Below are 14,299 nucleotides of genomic sequence, written 5' to 3' on the forward strand. Positions count from 1 at the left end.
TCGGCGTGGTAGAGTCGAGAGGTTGTACGTCTGTCTGCGGCGCGGTAACACGCGTTCGACCTTTGTTTACTTCTGTTGTTAAGCCTTTACCGCAAGTTTCAGTCTCGCCGGGCGTTCATTTGTGTGCCTTTAGGTTATTGTGTAGAGTCTTCAAGCTAGTCTGGATATTTCTTGAACTTTGTGAAAGGAATTAAAAATGCCAGACAATAGTGTCATCGTTGTTTACACGACGTCGCCGAACACGTGTTCGCCAAACCAGGGCCTGAGGGGTAGATATCCTGAAGGCCGCCGTTAGTTATTGCTTGTTTTTTTGATGCAATTGTTTTTATAGTGTAAATACTTAAGTGTCTAAAACGAATTAGAATTGGGCCTATGTCTAAACTGTAGCAATGTAAATTTTATGTAATATTTATATGTGCTTATATTGGAAAAAACGTTAGTTGCTGTACAGATAGGCACATAACTTCATAACTGATTAAATTACAAGTGGAACATGGAAGCATCCAGTGATGGATTGGATTTGCTTTCTGCAGCTCTGAACCAGAGTGGACTCATGAACTTTGACCCTAACCCAAATGCAAGTGGTGCCAATTCTGGAAAAAAAGATCAGGTTGATCCCCTTCTGGATGCTTTGAGAGTGAAACCAACAAACAATGTACTTGCACTTTACACTTGTTCATGAAATATATCTTAATAGCATGTCTTATGTTAAATTTCACCCGTGTTTGATCTTTAGGTTATACTGCCAGCAAGTCCGTCTGTGGTTGTGAACAAAAAAATACCATCGAATGTTCCAGTACAAACAACAGCAGTTGTGAAAACTATCCCCATTAATACTTTGAGCAAACCACCTCCTGGCGTTAAGATTATCAAGATTCCTGCATTAAAAGCTGGTAGGCAAGATATTCTTGATTTAGGATAATAATCTGGTTTGCACAGCTTGAAAGTGACTCATGTTACAAAAAAATTATTTCTGTCATAAAATTGTTGTTTTATTTTTTAGGGTCAATCATCAAAATTAACAGGCTTGGAAGTACCAATGTTGTTAAGCCAGTTGCTTCGAAACAAACTCCATCACCCAATAACCCACCCAAGACTGATATTAGTACATTATCTGTTGTTTCAAAGTCGTCCAATGGAGCAATCAACACTAATGTCACTATCAAGACAAGTGACCGAACTTCAATGCCAAAGGTGGTTACAACTGGAGCACCCATAGTGGTGCCTTTATCTGGAAACATGGTGAAAAAAACTGTATCGAATACTGCACCTAAAGCTCATTTGGTGTCAAACTATTTGGAACTGCCCATTGTAGCCAATAGTACATTAAAGAAGTCCCAGAGTTTTCCAGCATTTTCAGTGAAACAGAATCTTCCATCAACCAATGGCTTGCATCACAACTCCAAAAAAAAAGTGTCAAATTCCGGCCTCAACCTTGGAAGTCTGTTTGTGGAAACAGTTGAAAAGTCTGTAGACTCTGATTTTGAAACACCTCCTGGTTCCCCTTTTGCACTTGTAGTCCCTGACAAGACGATGCAAGCCTCAGAAAACAGCATTCAGTTATCCACCAATGTTCAATTCCAGCCTTCACCTCTTTCTTCACTGAAATTTAAGTCTGAAAAGCTTGTACTTAATGGAACTGCTCCTACTGTAAGTTCAATGAAACTCACAGCAAAGCCACGACAAGGTAACCTTGCTTCATACATTTCTATCTGAATTCTTTGATATTCAAAATTATCTAAAATAGTTTGTACCAAGGTGTTCTATCCAAATACGCAGATAAGTAAGTATTTAGTAAGTGAAGCAGAAGTAATGCCATGCTTACTCATAAATGCCATGCTTATGCTTAGCAAGGCGTGATCGCCCCACTGCGCAGGCCCTTTATATTTGGTGATCATAGCTCTAATATTCTGATCATGAGGTTCACAGGCTTCGCAGCCAAGGCATTGCAGCCAAGCTGGATCAGCCACTTTTCCCGACAAGTCGGAGCGAGATCTGAAAAATCAAGCTCCCGGTGAGGTTTGAACTCACGACCCAGGGCTAACCAGGCCCAACGCTCTACCAATTGAGCTACAGGAGCTCAGTGGCTTCACGGGGTATATTGTGGCCAAGGTACACTGGTGCGCAAGTCTGATTACGGTGGTGGAGATGTGAAGGTCGCCTGACAAGTTGTGCGCTTGCGCACCAGTGTACCAATATACCCCGTGAAGCCACTGAGCTCCTGTAGCTCAGTTGGTAGAGCGTTGGGCCTGGTTAGCCCAGGGTCGTGAGTTCAAACCTCACCGGGAGCTTGATTTTTCAGATCTCGCTCCGACTTGTCGGGAAAAGTGGCTGATCCAGCTTGGCTGCAATGCCTTGGCTGCGAAGCCTGTGAACCTCATATTTAGTAAGTGTATGCAGAAAACCCAAGGTCATGACAGACTTTAGAACCTGGAAAGCTATGATATGTCATGTGTGTATGTGATTTCATTGCATTTTACAGAAAGAGTCCATTATATTGGAAAGGAAACGCTGCTTCGATCTTTTTCGATGCCTGTTGTAAGTTGTTTGGTCTAATTGTTAAATTATTGAATTTTAAAACTTTTCAATTTCTGTTTTTACACAAAGTAATTGAGTGCAGATGTGTTTAAATAGGATATGCCAATCCAACACAGTTTGCATAAAAAATATGTGGCATTTCCTCATACAGCGTATGTATAAATATATGATTTTAAGACATGTTTCATTTTTTCGTATGTTTGTTGCTCTGCAGATACTTTTTTATGGTCACAATTAACTTAAATTTGTTGTAGTACCTGTACCCAATGACGTAAAGAGTCTGTAAATCATTTAAACAAGGCCTCAGCCTGTTTCAGTTAACCAAGTTCTTAAACCCAACACTGTAAAGACCTGGTCCCCATCGTTTTAGATTTCCAAGGGCATTGCATAACAATTAAAGAAAAAATAGAATTATAGTTGGTAGTGCTGTAAATCTTCCATGAGCATCGCACATGAAAACAACACGAAAGTTAATCATAGTGCATTTTTTTACAGACCACCAAGCAAGAGGGTGGAGATCTTGTTGCTGAAGAAGAAAGAGAAGAAGAAACAGGAATGAAACACACAAAAACATACGCTGAATACATGCCAAGCAAATGTAAGTGAAAAGGGCTCTCGCTTTCACTTAACAAAGTAATCTGAAGAGGGAATATACTTGTAAAAGGGGTCTTAATCACTGTTTAAGATGTATGTGTAAGTTGCATTATATAACACATTAAGTGTGATTGAAAATGTTGCCAATTGTTGTGATTATTGATCAAGTGAACATTTCCATTTCCACTGAGCCTTTTTTCAGTGAACATTGGTCTACCCCATCCTGACAGCGTGGTAGAAACGAGCTCGCTGTCAAGCATAATGCCTCCAGATGTAAGATATCGTTTGTCCATTCCTCAAGACACAATAGACATGGGTCAGTTGTCTGCCCTGCAGTTGGAGTCTATCGTCTATGCAAGTCAGAAGCACTGTGTGTTTTTACAAAACAGAGAAAGAGCTGGATTTTTTATCGGTATGATTCCTTAGTTTATATAAAGTTTAAGTAATGGAGTGTGTATTCATATCAAAAGTTAGAGTCTGCTACATTTTGTAAGTTTATTTTGCCACTGATACCCAATTGGGCACATATGTAAATAAAAAATGTACAGAATACAAATTATCTGATTAACTCAAAAAGGCAGATTTTATAACATTTAAATGCCAGAGGCATTCTTTTAATTGAATTGATTATTGACCAACTGAGATTACATAAATTGTTGTAACATTCATATTGTTTAGTTAAAATAATAAGCTGATTTTTTTCTGCAGGAGATGGTGCTGGTGTGGGTAAAGGAAGAACTGTTGCTGGGATTATTTATGAAAACTACTTGGCTGGCAGGAAAAGAGCTCTATGGTGAGATGATGCCCTTGTTACCCTCATGGAATGTGCAAGTTTAAAATAATCCTGCATTATGTTTAACAGGTTCAGTGTGTCCAATGATTTAAAGTACGATGCAGAACGCGATCTCAGAGACATCGGTGCCAGGAATATTAAAGTTTATGCTTTGAATAAGGTTATATATACTTATGAGTGAGCTACATACAGGGTCTCTGCATACATTTAGTTCTATCATAAAAGCAACAACAATGTTTTCAGACAGTTTTGCTTGATTAGATGTACTTTTCAAAACCATAATGTAGCATCAAACCATAGCAGAAATTACAGAGATATATTTATATATTTGGATCAGATTTCTTATTGTTGTGATATTAATAACTTTATAAATTAATAGTATAGTTACGTTTATGTTGACCCAAAAACTTGTATGTTTTAGTTCAAATACGGCAAAATCACTGCCAGAAACAATGGTGCAGTAAAGAAGGGGGTAATTTTTGCAACGTATTCCTCGCTTATTGGTGAAAGTCATTCCCAAGCCAAATATCACACAAGACTAAAACAGATCCTACATTGGTGCGGTGAAGATTTCGATGGACCAGTAAGATGTTTATAATGGGGTCTACTATTTTTTCTGTGTTAACTAGTGTTGCTTACTGATCAGTTTGCAGTGAATATGCAAAGTATTATCCCCAGAACCTATTTGATAAAATTTGAATTTTTTATTCAACATTTTGATGGATGCAAATAATATTACAAAATCATGGGAGTTAATCTTTACAGTAAACAAATTTTCTGGTGTAGAAAAAAAAATATTTGTTTTATCTTCCGGGTTATTCACAGATAATATTCGATGAGTGCCACAAAGCCAAAAACCTTCTTCCATCCGGTTCAGGGAAATCGACAAAAACTGGTGCAACAGTTCTTCAACTCCAGAACCAACTTCCAAATGCAAGGTTGGTGACTACCCATGAGTTCTTCACAGTTGGTAATTCAAACCAGTCGCTTATTCAACTGTAAGGAGTCTAGATAATTGTATGGAGTTGCTGTTGTATAGTTGGTGCATTGTAGTTGATTATGACACTTAGCTGCCCTTAAACAAGGATTTATGCAGCTTGAAAGAAAAATATACCCTAAATTTTTTACAGTGTTCAATATACAGTGCACCTCTGTAATGTCACCATAAAGTCTGTTTGCATTAATGAATATATTTTATTGTAGGGTTGTGTACGCAAGTGCAACTGGTGCTTCTGAACCAAGAAACATGGCTTACATGTCAAGGTTGGGTTTATGGGGGCCTGGAACATCATTTCCCATCTTCTTAGACTTCATACAGGTATAACTTCCTAATTTGGGGCATGTGGTTCCATTCCACTGCACCATTGGTATTCAACCTGGAAAATAGAAAATTTACACATTACACTTTGTGAACCACTTTAGCATTTTAAATTGTGTTTAATGGGCAATTGTGTTAATGTAGTTTTAAATGGGGCTAAACACAATGTTAGCAAATATTATTGCTGAGCTAAGATTTAGTAAATGTGCCCTGACATTATTTCATATTAACACAATGTTAATGTTAACAACACAATGTTAAGCATAATGCAAAGGAAGTAAGTGATATATGTAAAAAAATCACATTAATTATCGGAAATAGCATACAAGCAACACTCTTAAACAACCCCCTACCTTCTGCCACAGGCGGTGGAACGTCGTGGTGTGGGCGCAATGGAACTTGTTGCCATGGACATGAAAATGCGCGGAAGTTACATTGCTCGACAACTGAGTTTCTACGGGGTTTCATTCCACATTGAAGAGGTTCCTCTCGGTTCGTCATTCATTCAGATGTACAACAAAGCTGTGAGACTGGTAAGAACCCGCGGTGGTTAATTTTTTGTCGAAAGTTTGCCGGCCTTGAAAGCGAATTTATTTCTTTTTTGCACAAAATTATATTTGGATTCAAACTTGACCGTCTTAGAAAACCGACTTAACACTAAAATTGGCAACAGTGCGAGGTCCACATTCACCACAACGACGTGAATAATTACAACTTTTTTGGTATGCAAGACAAAGATGGTAATGCACAATGGAAACTGCGTTGCAACAAAAACGTTTTGCAACGTTTCCCATTAATTTTTGACACTGATGTGTGACTTTTAGTGGGTGACGGCCAGGGAGGCGTTCCAAGCGGCCGCAGCTCTCCTAGATGCGGAATACCACATGAGGAAAAGTATGTGGGGTCAATTTTGGTCGGCACATCAACGATTCTTCAAATATCTATGCATTTCTGCCAAGGTATTTTGCTGAGTTTTGCAACGTAGTCACATTACTTTGCTAGCCTTGAAACTTATCTCATTGGAATTTGACCTCTTCCACTCGTACTTTATAATAAAACTTGTGTAACAAAGCTTTCTTTAGCACTGGTGATGAACACAGCGTTGTACGAAACGTCTGCTCTATATGTCTAGGATACTAGCTTTGACTTTCTTGTTCAAATAACTTAACTTCCAAGTTTTTTGCACCAAACTTTGTTTACCCCAGGTTAAACACACGGTGTCGCTAGTGAGGGAGGCCGTAAAGCACGGCAAGTGTGTGGTGATTGGTTTGCAATCAACGGGTGAAGCTGGTACGGTGGACCAGCTTGAAAAATGCGGGGGAGAACTCGATGATTTTGTTTCCACTGCCAAGTACGTATATTCCCCTCCATGTGTCTGTATTTGGAATAGCCTGACATGTGCACTGGACGGTAGCTTGTGTTCAACCCGTTCACAAACTGTGATACACCGAAAACCGAAACCGAAACCTACTCATAATTAGCGAGCTTCCTATTAATACAACAATACAATTTTTATACGCGTATTTATCAAACATACGTATTATGGCGTTCGTTCAATCATGGTGTATGTTGGACGGTTGGCCGAATAACCCCATTTTCGTGTGTAATGGAGTAAAGTGCGAAAAAAAATTAGACCAAAAGCGAAAGTTAAACAAAAGTATGTTTTTTACAAAAGTTATTTGAAATATATATATTTGTAACTTGTGAGTTATATTCACGCATCCAATCCACTCAACGGATGTTTCAGCTTCAATTATTCTTAAAATAACAGAAACGTTTTCGAGAATTTGATCCTAAAGCATTTTCCTGCTCCTGACCGCCAACGTGTGGCGGAAGTTTTCGGCAAAGATTTCTATAAAAGCAATGATGCGGAACGAACCGCGGCCCAAAAGAGAAAGCGCTTTGCCAACATAAAGGTAATCATATTTAAATGTAAACGGTTTCAAACCCTTTGCGTTAGTGTGGATTTGTTATTTATTGTGTTGTAACTGTAAACAATAGGTTTTAAAATTGGGTATCTGATTTTAATGTAGTCTGTTTAATTGTGACGGAGCCAACAACTTTTGGTAAACTGCATGGGTAAGTGTAATTTTGCGTACTAATTTTTGATACCCGGCTAGATAAGACAGAAGCTTCAATACCACCTGGCAAGAAGAGCTGATCTTAGTTGTCTAAATGACATTTTTGTCTCTCAATCTAAAGTGTTTTGTGCAAAAAAGTGATATGTGCAAAAAAAGCCTTAATATGGGCGAGCTGCAGACAGGGTGTGTACACGCACTGTTCCGACCTGGGTAAGGTCTCATCGGTGCAGCTGTTGACAGTGGCGCTGTGCTAGCTTTTACATTAGCTTTTACACTTTTAAAGTGTTTTAATTCCGCAACTTTTGCAATACAGCCCGCGGCTGCTGCAAAACGACAAAGACGAGATTCGGCCTCAAGCATCGACGAAGCTTCCTCCACCAGTGAGTCGGCCAACGAAGCTGCGAATGCCGAGTCATGCTCAGATGACAGTGACGACGATGACATGGCAAATTTCAGCGCTGATTCAATGATCACGAGTGATGAAGATATAGGAAAGATATTTGGATTCAACGAATCTGATAGTGACGGTAATGCCGTGTTAATGCGGTGTTTGCTTACTCAACTGTATCATTATTGTAAATCGAGTTACGTTTCGTTGAGAAGAGTCAACCATGTGAGGTGAAGGTGATTTTTTGAATGGGCAGATACACCTGTGCTATAAAATGTTGTTTTGGAAATTAAATCTTCAATCGCTTTTTAAGAAATCGCAAGATTTTCCATGGGCTCACTTTATTATTTCGCAGAAAATGAAAGTCCAGTAAAAAGGAAAAAGCGAAATAAAAAACGTTCCAAGACTTCAACCAAAAAATCAAGCAATCGTATGCAACGCAACCAAGAAGACGAAGGGTTACGCATGAAAGAAACTAATTGTGACGTGACAGAGGATGCAGGGCTACCAGAAAGTGGGAGTGGCGGTCTGCTTGACAGTTTAGATTTGGTGTCTGGTAAGTTTGCCTTAACGATTTAAATTTTTTTTAAGTTAAATGTGTGTCTGAATTATGCTGTGCCTTTGTGTTCAAACATGATCCGTGTCGGTTTAATTCGGGTGTGCATTGTTTTCCACGAATGCTAGAAATTGCTCTCCACTTCATATTTCTATGTTCCTCAGGAACTTTGACCTCTGACCTGCCAGGCATGGGACCAGTGGAGCGTGCACAGGCAATGAAGCGTGAATTGTTGGAACGCCTTTCAACTTTGGGCGGTTTTCTTCCGAACAACATGCTCGATGAACTGATCGACGCTTTAGGGGGTCCAGATAACGTGGCAGAGGTAAGTGTTAATAAATGAGTCCCCTATGGAAATGCCTCGATAGTTTATGAACAGTTACACCCTAAATGTTTATAAAACGTGTACACAGCACAGACGCTAAGTACGCGGGTGCTGAAAAAAGACCTGATAATGCCGCACCTCAACAAGCCATGTCATTTTATCCGTTTTTCTTCAGATAAAACTGCATGGCTTGTTGTAATACCGAAACGTATTAGTTTAATTTACGGGTTTACCAGATTCCAATCTCCGATATTTTAACAAAACCGCCATGAAAGTTTGTGTTACTCAAATGCCAGCGTTGGTCGGCACTTGAATTGAAACGTGCCTCTGGCCCATTTTAACCTTTGTATATTCTTGAAGTTTTTATTTATTTCCTCGGTTGACGTTTGTCAATGCGTAAACCCCATATTTAATCATACCAAGAAGTTTAACTGGAAACTTCGGTTTGCGCTCAATACAAAACTCGTTACTATTTTGCTTTCGGCTGTTCGTAAAACTCGTGACTAACGGTGGTTTTGAGTGCCGAGTGCACGAGCAAGGCGTTTTATAGAAGATATGTGTTGTAACCCTTAGCAACGGTCTCATGGAAAATCTTATTATAAAAGCGGTGAAGAAGTGGTTTATTTAGATTAAAACGCTAAAACGGCTACCACGACATAGTTTTGTTTGACGTAACGTACTCAGAATATGCGACAAGCCCAATAATTGTAAAAACGTGGCGCCTACATATGAGTGCCATTAACTTAACAAAATCTATGCTGTATGTTTGTATCACAGTAACCGTTGTTATCATGTTGGTTAAACTTAACCACAAAGAGAAAGTGTTTCCTCTGTTGTAACCTGGAATCCACACACAAATATTTTACAGATGACTGGACGGAAAGGGAGAGTGATTGCGACGGATGAGGGGAACGTAGAATATCAGACTCGGGCAGAAAGCGACATTCCAGTTGAATTACTCAACATGACCGAAAAGCAGGTACACGATTAAGAAACGCAGTAAACATGTAATGAAATGGGCGAATCGATACCGTATTTGGGCAGCTATTTTTAAAAAACCTGTCTTTTCCCAGCGATCTATAGATTGGGATTATTTTTGTGTTAACTATTCGTTGTTTTTCCCAAAGAAGGATCTATAGTGACTGAACTTGTTTAACCCTATCAGTTGTAGAATGACGTCACTTAAATTGACAAATTGAAATTTTCTTTAGCGTTTTATGGACGGTGAAAAGAACATCGCCATTATTAGCGAGGCCGCAAGTTCGGGGATTTCCCTTCAATCGGACAAACGTGCCAGAAATCAACGTAGACGAATGCACGTCACGCTCGAGTTGCCATGGAGCGCCGACCGGGCCATACAGCAATTTGGTGAGCGCCTCCTAGCGTACGCTGCACCTAGAACATGCTGTTTTTCGCAAGCGATAACGCCAAACTATTGTGACGTAACCGTTATTTTGCTTCACTCAGGCCGAACGCATCGTTCCAATCAAGTGAACGCACCCGAATACGTTTTCATGATAACAGAGTTGGCAGGGGAGCAGAGATTCGCTTCAGTTGTTGCCAAAAGACTTGAAAGTTTGGTAAGTGAGTTTAATCTGTGGCAAAAATAGAAATTGTGCAGGGGCCATCTTTCATTACGTTTCGGTAAGTTTAATATGAAAAAACAATATAAATATATCAATCGAAACAGACAAGAATTTTAGGCATTTAACGGTTTAATTTGCAGTTGATCGTGAATCAATGCCTGTTCATAATCCGTACGAACATCTTTACAATTCTGATCAAATGTGTACAAACCGTTGCATTTATAGTATCTTGTCCTGTAAATGTATCGCAGATGGTATCTAATTGTTTGTCTGCACCGCAAGCTGTCGTTAACCTAAAAACCTTATTTAATTTCCACTCTCTGGTGCCACCTCCAGGGCGCTCTTACGCACGGCGACCGACGCGCCACCGAATCACGTGACCTGAGTCAGTACAACTACGACACGAAGTACGGCAGAAGGGCGTTGGATTCGATCATGAGAGCTATCGCGGGTTACGAAGCTCCCCTTGTACCGCCACCACGTGGTTACGGTGGGGACTTTTTTAAAGGTGAGTCACTTTGGGGAATTTCCCTGACTTTGCATACTTTGTGTATTTTCGTTATTTCTCTTGTAACTTTCACCTGTAAAAATTGCGACATCTCTGTTTAATCGCAATAGAAATTGTAAATAAGGTTAGTGAAGCAGTGTGTGTATTAACAATCTTAGTTCACCATGTGTGTATGTATGTCTCCATTAAAAACAAACTCAATTGTGATTCGGCCTGTCACTATACAGACTATGTAGCGTACGTTACATCCAACTTGTGGGCAATATTAACACTGTGGTATTTTATACAGACGCCCGACAAGCTTTGTTGGGGGTTGGACTTCTTAACAGAGAAGCCGGATACCAGCTTTATCAGCTTGACAAAGGTTAGAAAACAACTTTTTTGGCATATTCGTGTGTGGAAATTTGTGTTTATACATTGAGCTTGTTTAGTTTAAACACAATTTTTCCAAATTTTTGGACATTTAAACATTCGTGTCCACTGTTTACAAACCAATTTTTTCTTGTAGATTACAACAACATATTCAAGTTCATGAACCGAATGCTTGGAATGGAGGTGGAACACCAGAACGGGATTTTCGCTTTTTTCCGAGACACGCTCGAATCGATTGTTAAGGAGGCGAAACGTACAGGGCAATACGACCAGGGCATAGTTGGTGCGTTGTCTGGTTTTATAAGTTGAAAAACTTCGACCGATGACCGTATAAGACTTATTTTATCACAAACAACATTACATGGAAACTTCCAAATTGATATAAAAACTACATTTTGCTTCGAGTTAAACAAGGTGTTTTAACTAAAAGCTTTTGAAATATGTAATTGTAGACAACATCATTTTGTTTGCTAGAAAAAAAAAGTTTTGAAATCAATTTACGTTTTAAGTAATCTTCCTAACTGAAAAACAACCTTTTTTCAGACCTCGGTGCCGGAAGCGACGATGTGGAACGAATCCAGACACGTGACTTCAAGGTGACCTTGGCGGGTCACGCATCTCTGCACACGGTTAGGATAGAGAGGGGCACATCTTGGACTGAAGCGCAAAAAATTTTCGAAGATTGTGCGACGGGCGATGACAGTGGCTTTTACGTCACACTACAGGTTCTTGTTGCGTCATAATATGCTTGACTTCTGTTGTTTCACCATTAATAAGTGGGATGTTGGTCTGAAATTATATAATATAAGGGCATTTAGTGGAGGTTGCAAACATCCACAGGTTTTTTTGCAAACATTCTTTATTTTTTTGATTTTTTCACAGGTCCCTGAAAATACTATGGGCATATAATGATATGTAATTTGTTTAAATGACTGCAGTGATTTTTGCGAGTTTAGATAAGCCTCGATCCAATAAAAATTTTGTGGTCACTGAAGATAAGCATTTGCCTGACCATGAAATCACTTTGCAAACCAATAACAACCATTGTTTGTAAAATCATTGATGTTTGTTGTTGCCTTACTTTGTAACTCCCACAATGACAATATGGTTTCGTGTACAGAAGAGCGGCGGGAAGCACATGTCCATACTTGCCATCGAAGCCACATCTAAAAGGCATCGCACACGACGCACTTTCACCATATACCGCCCCAACACCGGGAAACAACTCAGAAGAGAAAGTGGAGATGAGTTGTTCGCGAAATACACGAGAGTTCAATCCTCAGAAGCAGAACAGTGGTGGTTAAAACAACACGGGGCGTCGTTGGAACAATGCAGTCACCAGTTCTGGTAAGATTCATTTATCATTAATTCCAACTCTCGCGTTTACCTGTGACCATTCAGACAAAAGTAATAGTTTCCTTTATGGACATGTTTGAAACCATATTTTTCATTCAAACACTTGCTGATTTTTTTAAATAGGGCGCTATATGACAACTTAACCTGTAAAACCAAACATTTTTAGACAAATTTGTATAATATTGGGGTAAAGTTCGAATCAAGTTAAAACAAAGGTAAAATTCTGTATATGAGAAGCAACGCTGAAACACGGGGTTGTAGCGGGTGCTTGGTCTTTGCTCTGCGCGTGACGAACTTGCTGCTTTTGCCAAACGGCGCAAATAAAAAGACGACGCACAAAAAAGCATCACATTTTGATAAACTTAAGGCCGGCATCCGCCACAATGTCATAAAACAATAAGACTGAATTCTAAATCTCAATTCCGAGAAATTCCACCATTTGTTTCCCACCAGGCAGGGAAATTGCAGACGTGGAACTTGTCACGTGGGTAAACGACGTCGCACTTACCACGTGCTCGGGGGGTCGGTTCTCGGCGTGTGGAAAGTTGTGGAGGGAGTTCTCTCGTCACGAGAGGGCGCTAACTACAAGATGCAGATCGTTCGCTTGCAAACAAGCGATAAGAAGAAGTTGGTCGGTGAGTAGTTTGTTAAGATGTAATGTTTCTTATCAGATGTAAAGTTATTAACTTTAAACCGAAGTTATCTTCGTGCTAGCGCTACGTAACGGATCAAGTTGCCATAACGTCGGTTTATAACAGGCGAAAACGTAAATATTTTTAACAACGTCAAGAAAAACGTTTGCGGTTAAACTCGTGTGACGTTAGTTTTGTAAAAACGGGAATGTGAAAAAGAGAAAAAATGATGAGTCACTTTTCTTGGACATGATATTGTGACTGCAGTGCTCTGTGTTAACAAAAACTTCCGGTAATGTTGTGCAGGTTTGCTCATTCCGACTTCGTGCGTCCCTGCCCTTGTGGCGGCCCTCACTACACAGGCCTCGACCGTCGGCACCGAGGAGACGCAGGTGATGACGTCATCAGTGCCGCGACAAGGTGACGTCACTAGCGATGAAGATGACTTTGTCGATTACGAGGAAGTTGAGGAAGAGGTTGATCCCGATGCCGTGCTCTCATCCGTTCTGGCGCCAAAACATCAATACTCTTGGACCACGTGATTTATGACGTCATTGACGCGTGCAGGAAAAAAAACTGAACAACATCAGGGTTGGAGCTGCTACCTCGTTGTAGGCGTGTGACACTGGTTTGTGTGAACCAGTTTAATCCGGTTCGAACCCGTTTCATCCGATACGTTTAATTTTCCTGACTTTTTTTCCTCAAAAGTTCAAAACACGCGATCCTCTCATGGGATTTTTGCTTCTGTTGCCACCAGTTTAATGCGGACAATGCTTCAAGGTCGCGACCTTGGGGACGAGTTTAGTTTAAGTTTGTTGAATTTCTTGTGCGTTTTCATATTCGGGAATTTCTGTAGCTTCATGTCTCTTGTCGCGTTGATTTCCATTACCTGACCAAAACGAATGTTTTTTCGTCGCATTTAGCGATTACGCAGCCAAGCACTAATACTTGTGAAGAAATATCAACTATTGAGATCATATTGTGTGGGCTTTCAAGCTCCATACTTTACTTGCGGTTAACATGAATAAAACAAAAAAAGCTCAAGGCTCAATTGATTGTTGCGTGAATCTAGATTTCGAATTATTTCTTGTTTAATTTCGTGTGTTTGCATCTTACGTTGACATTCCACTTTGCTCTTCGAATAAAGGACAAAAATAATGCTGAGAATTTTGATATGTTAGGGAAATAATTCTTAGTGAGCGGCGGATAAAATGTTGTACTGTATATGCGAATGTATATGACCCGGAAAACG

General features: G+C 39.8%; 1 protein-coding gene and 1 non-coding gene across 2 annotated transcripts; both read left to right on the forward strand.

Moving 5' to 3' along the window:
* Positions 1-444: 444 nt before the first annotated feature.
* On the forward strand, positions 445-14,199 carry LOC145899517 (protein strawberry notch homolog 1-like). The gene is made up of 28 exons (XM_082988358.1): positions 445-655; positions 737-893; positions 1,004-1,687; positions 2,483-2,538; positions 3,034-3,136; positions 3,335-3,544; positions 3,841-3,925; positions 3,995-4,085; positions 4,347-4,508; positions 4,751-4,863; positions 5,129-5,243; positions 5,609-5,776; positions 6,068-6,202; positions 6,449-6,594; positions 7,015-7,159; positions 7,638-7,851; positions 8,068-8,268; positions 8,433-8,593; positions 9,462-9,572; positions 9,805-9,961; positions 10,061-10,173; positions 10,516-10,687; positions 10,977-11,051; positions 11,196-11,342; positions 11,603-11,784; positions 12,180-12,406; positions 12,869-13,050; positions 13,354-14,199. Exons 1-28 carry the CDS (start codon positions 494-496, stop codon positions 13,587-13,589), a joined length of 4,710 nt encoding a protein of 1,569 aa, XP_082844484.1. The 5' UTR covers positions 445-493; the 3' UTR covers positions 13,590-14,199.
* Positions 2,218-2,291, forward strand: Trnat-ggu (transfer RNA threonine (anticodon GGU)). The gene has a single exon. It is a non-coding gene; the product is annotated as a tRNA-Thr (tRNA).
* Positions 14,200-14,299: the final 100 nt, after the last annotated feature.

Source organism: Ascidia mentula, chromosome 4 (assembly GCF_947561715.1).
Source record: "Ascidia mentula chromosome 4, kaAscMent1.1, whole genome shotgun sequence".
NCBI lineage: Eukaryota > Metazoa > Chordata > Ascidiacea > Phlebobranchia > Ascidiidae > Ascidia > Ascidia mentula.

Coding starts and splice junctions, on each gene's coding strand:
- LOC145899517 (XM_082988358.1), top strand. CDS start 494: ATGGAAGCATCCAGTGATGGATTGGATTTGCTTTCTGCAGCTCTGAAC. Junction 894..1,003: donor GATTCCTGCATTAAAAGCTG/GTAGGCAAGATA, acceptor TTTATTTTTTAG/GGTCAATCATCAAAATTAAC. Junction 12,407..12,868: donor CAATGCAGTCACCAGTTCTG/GTAAGATTCATT, acceptor GTTTCCCACCAG/GCAGGGAAATTGCAGACGTG.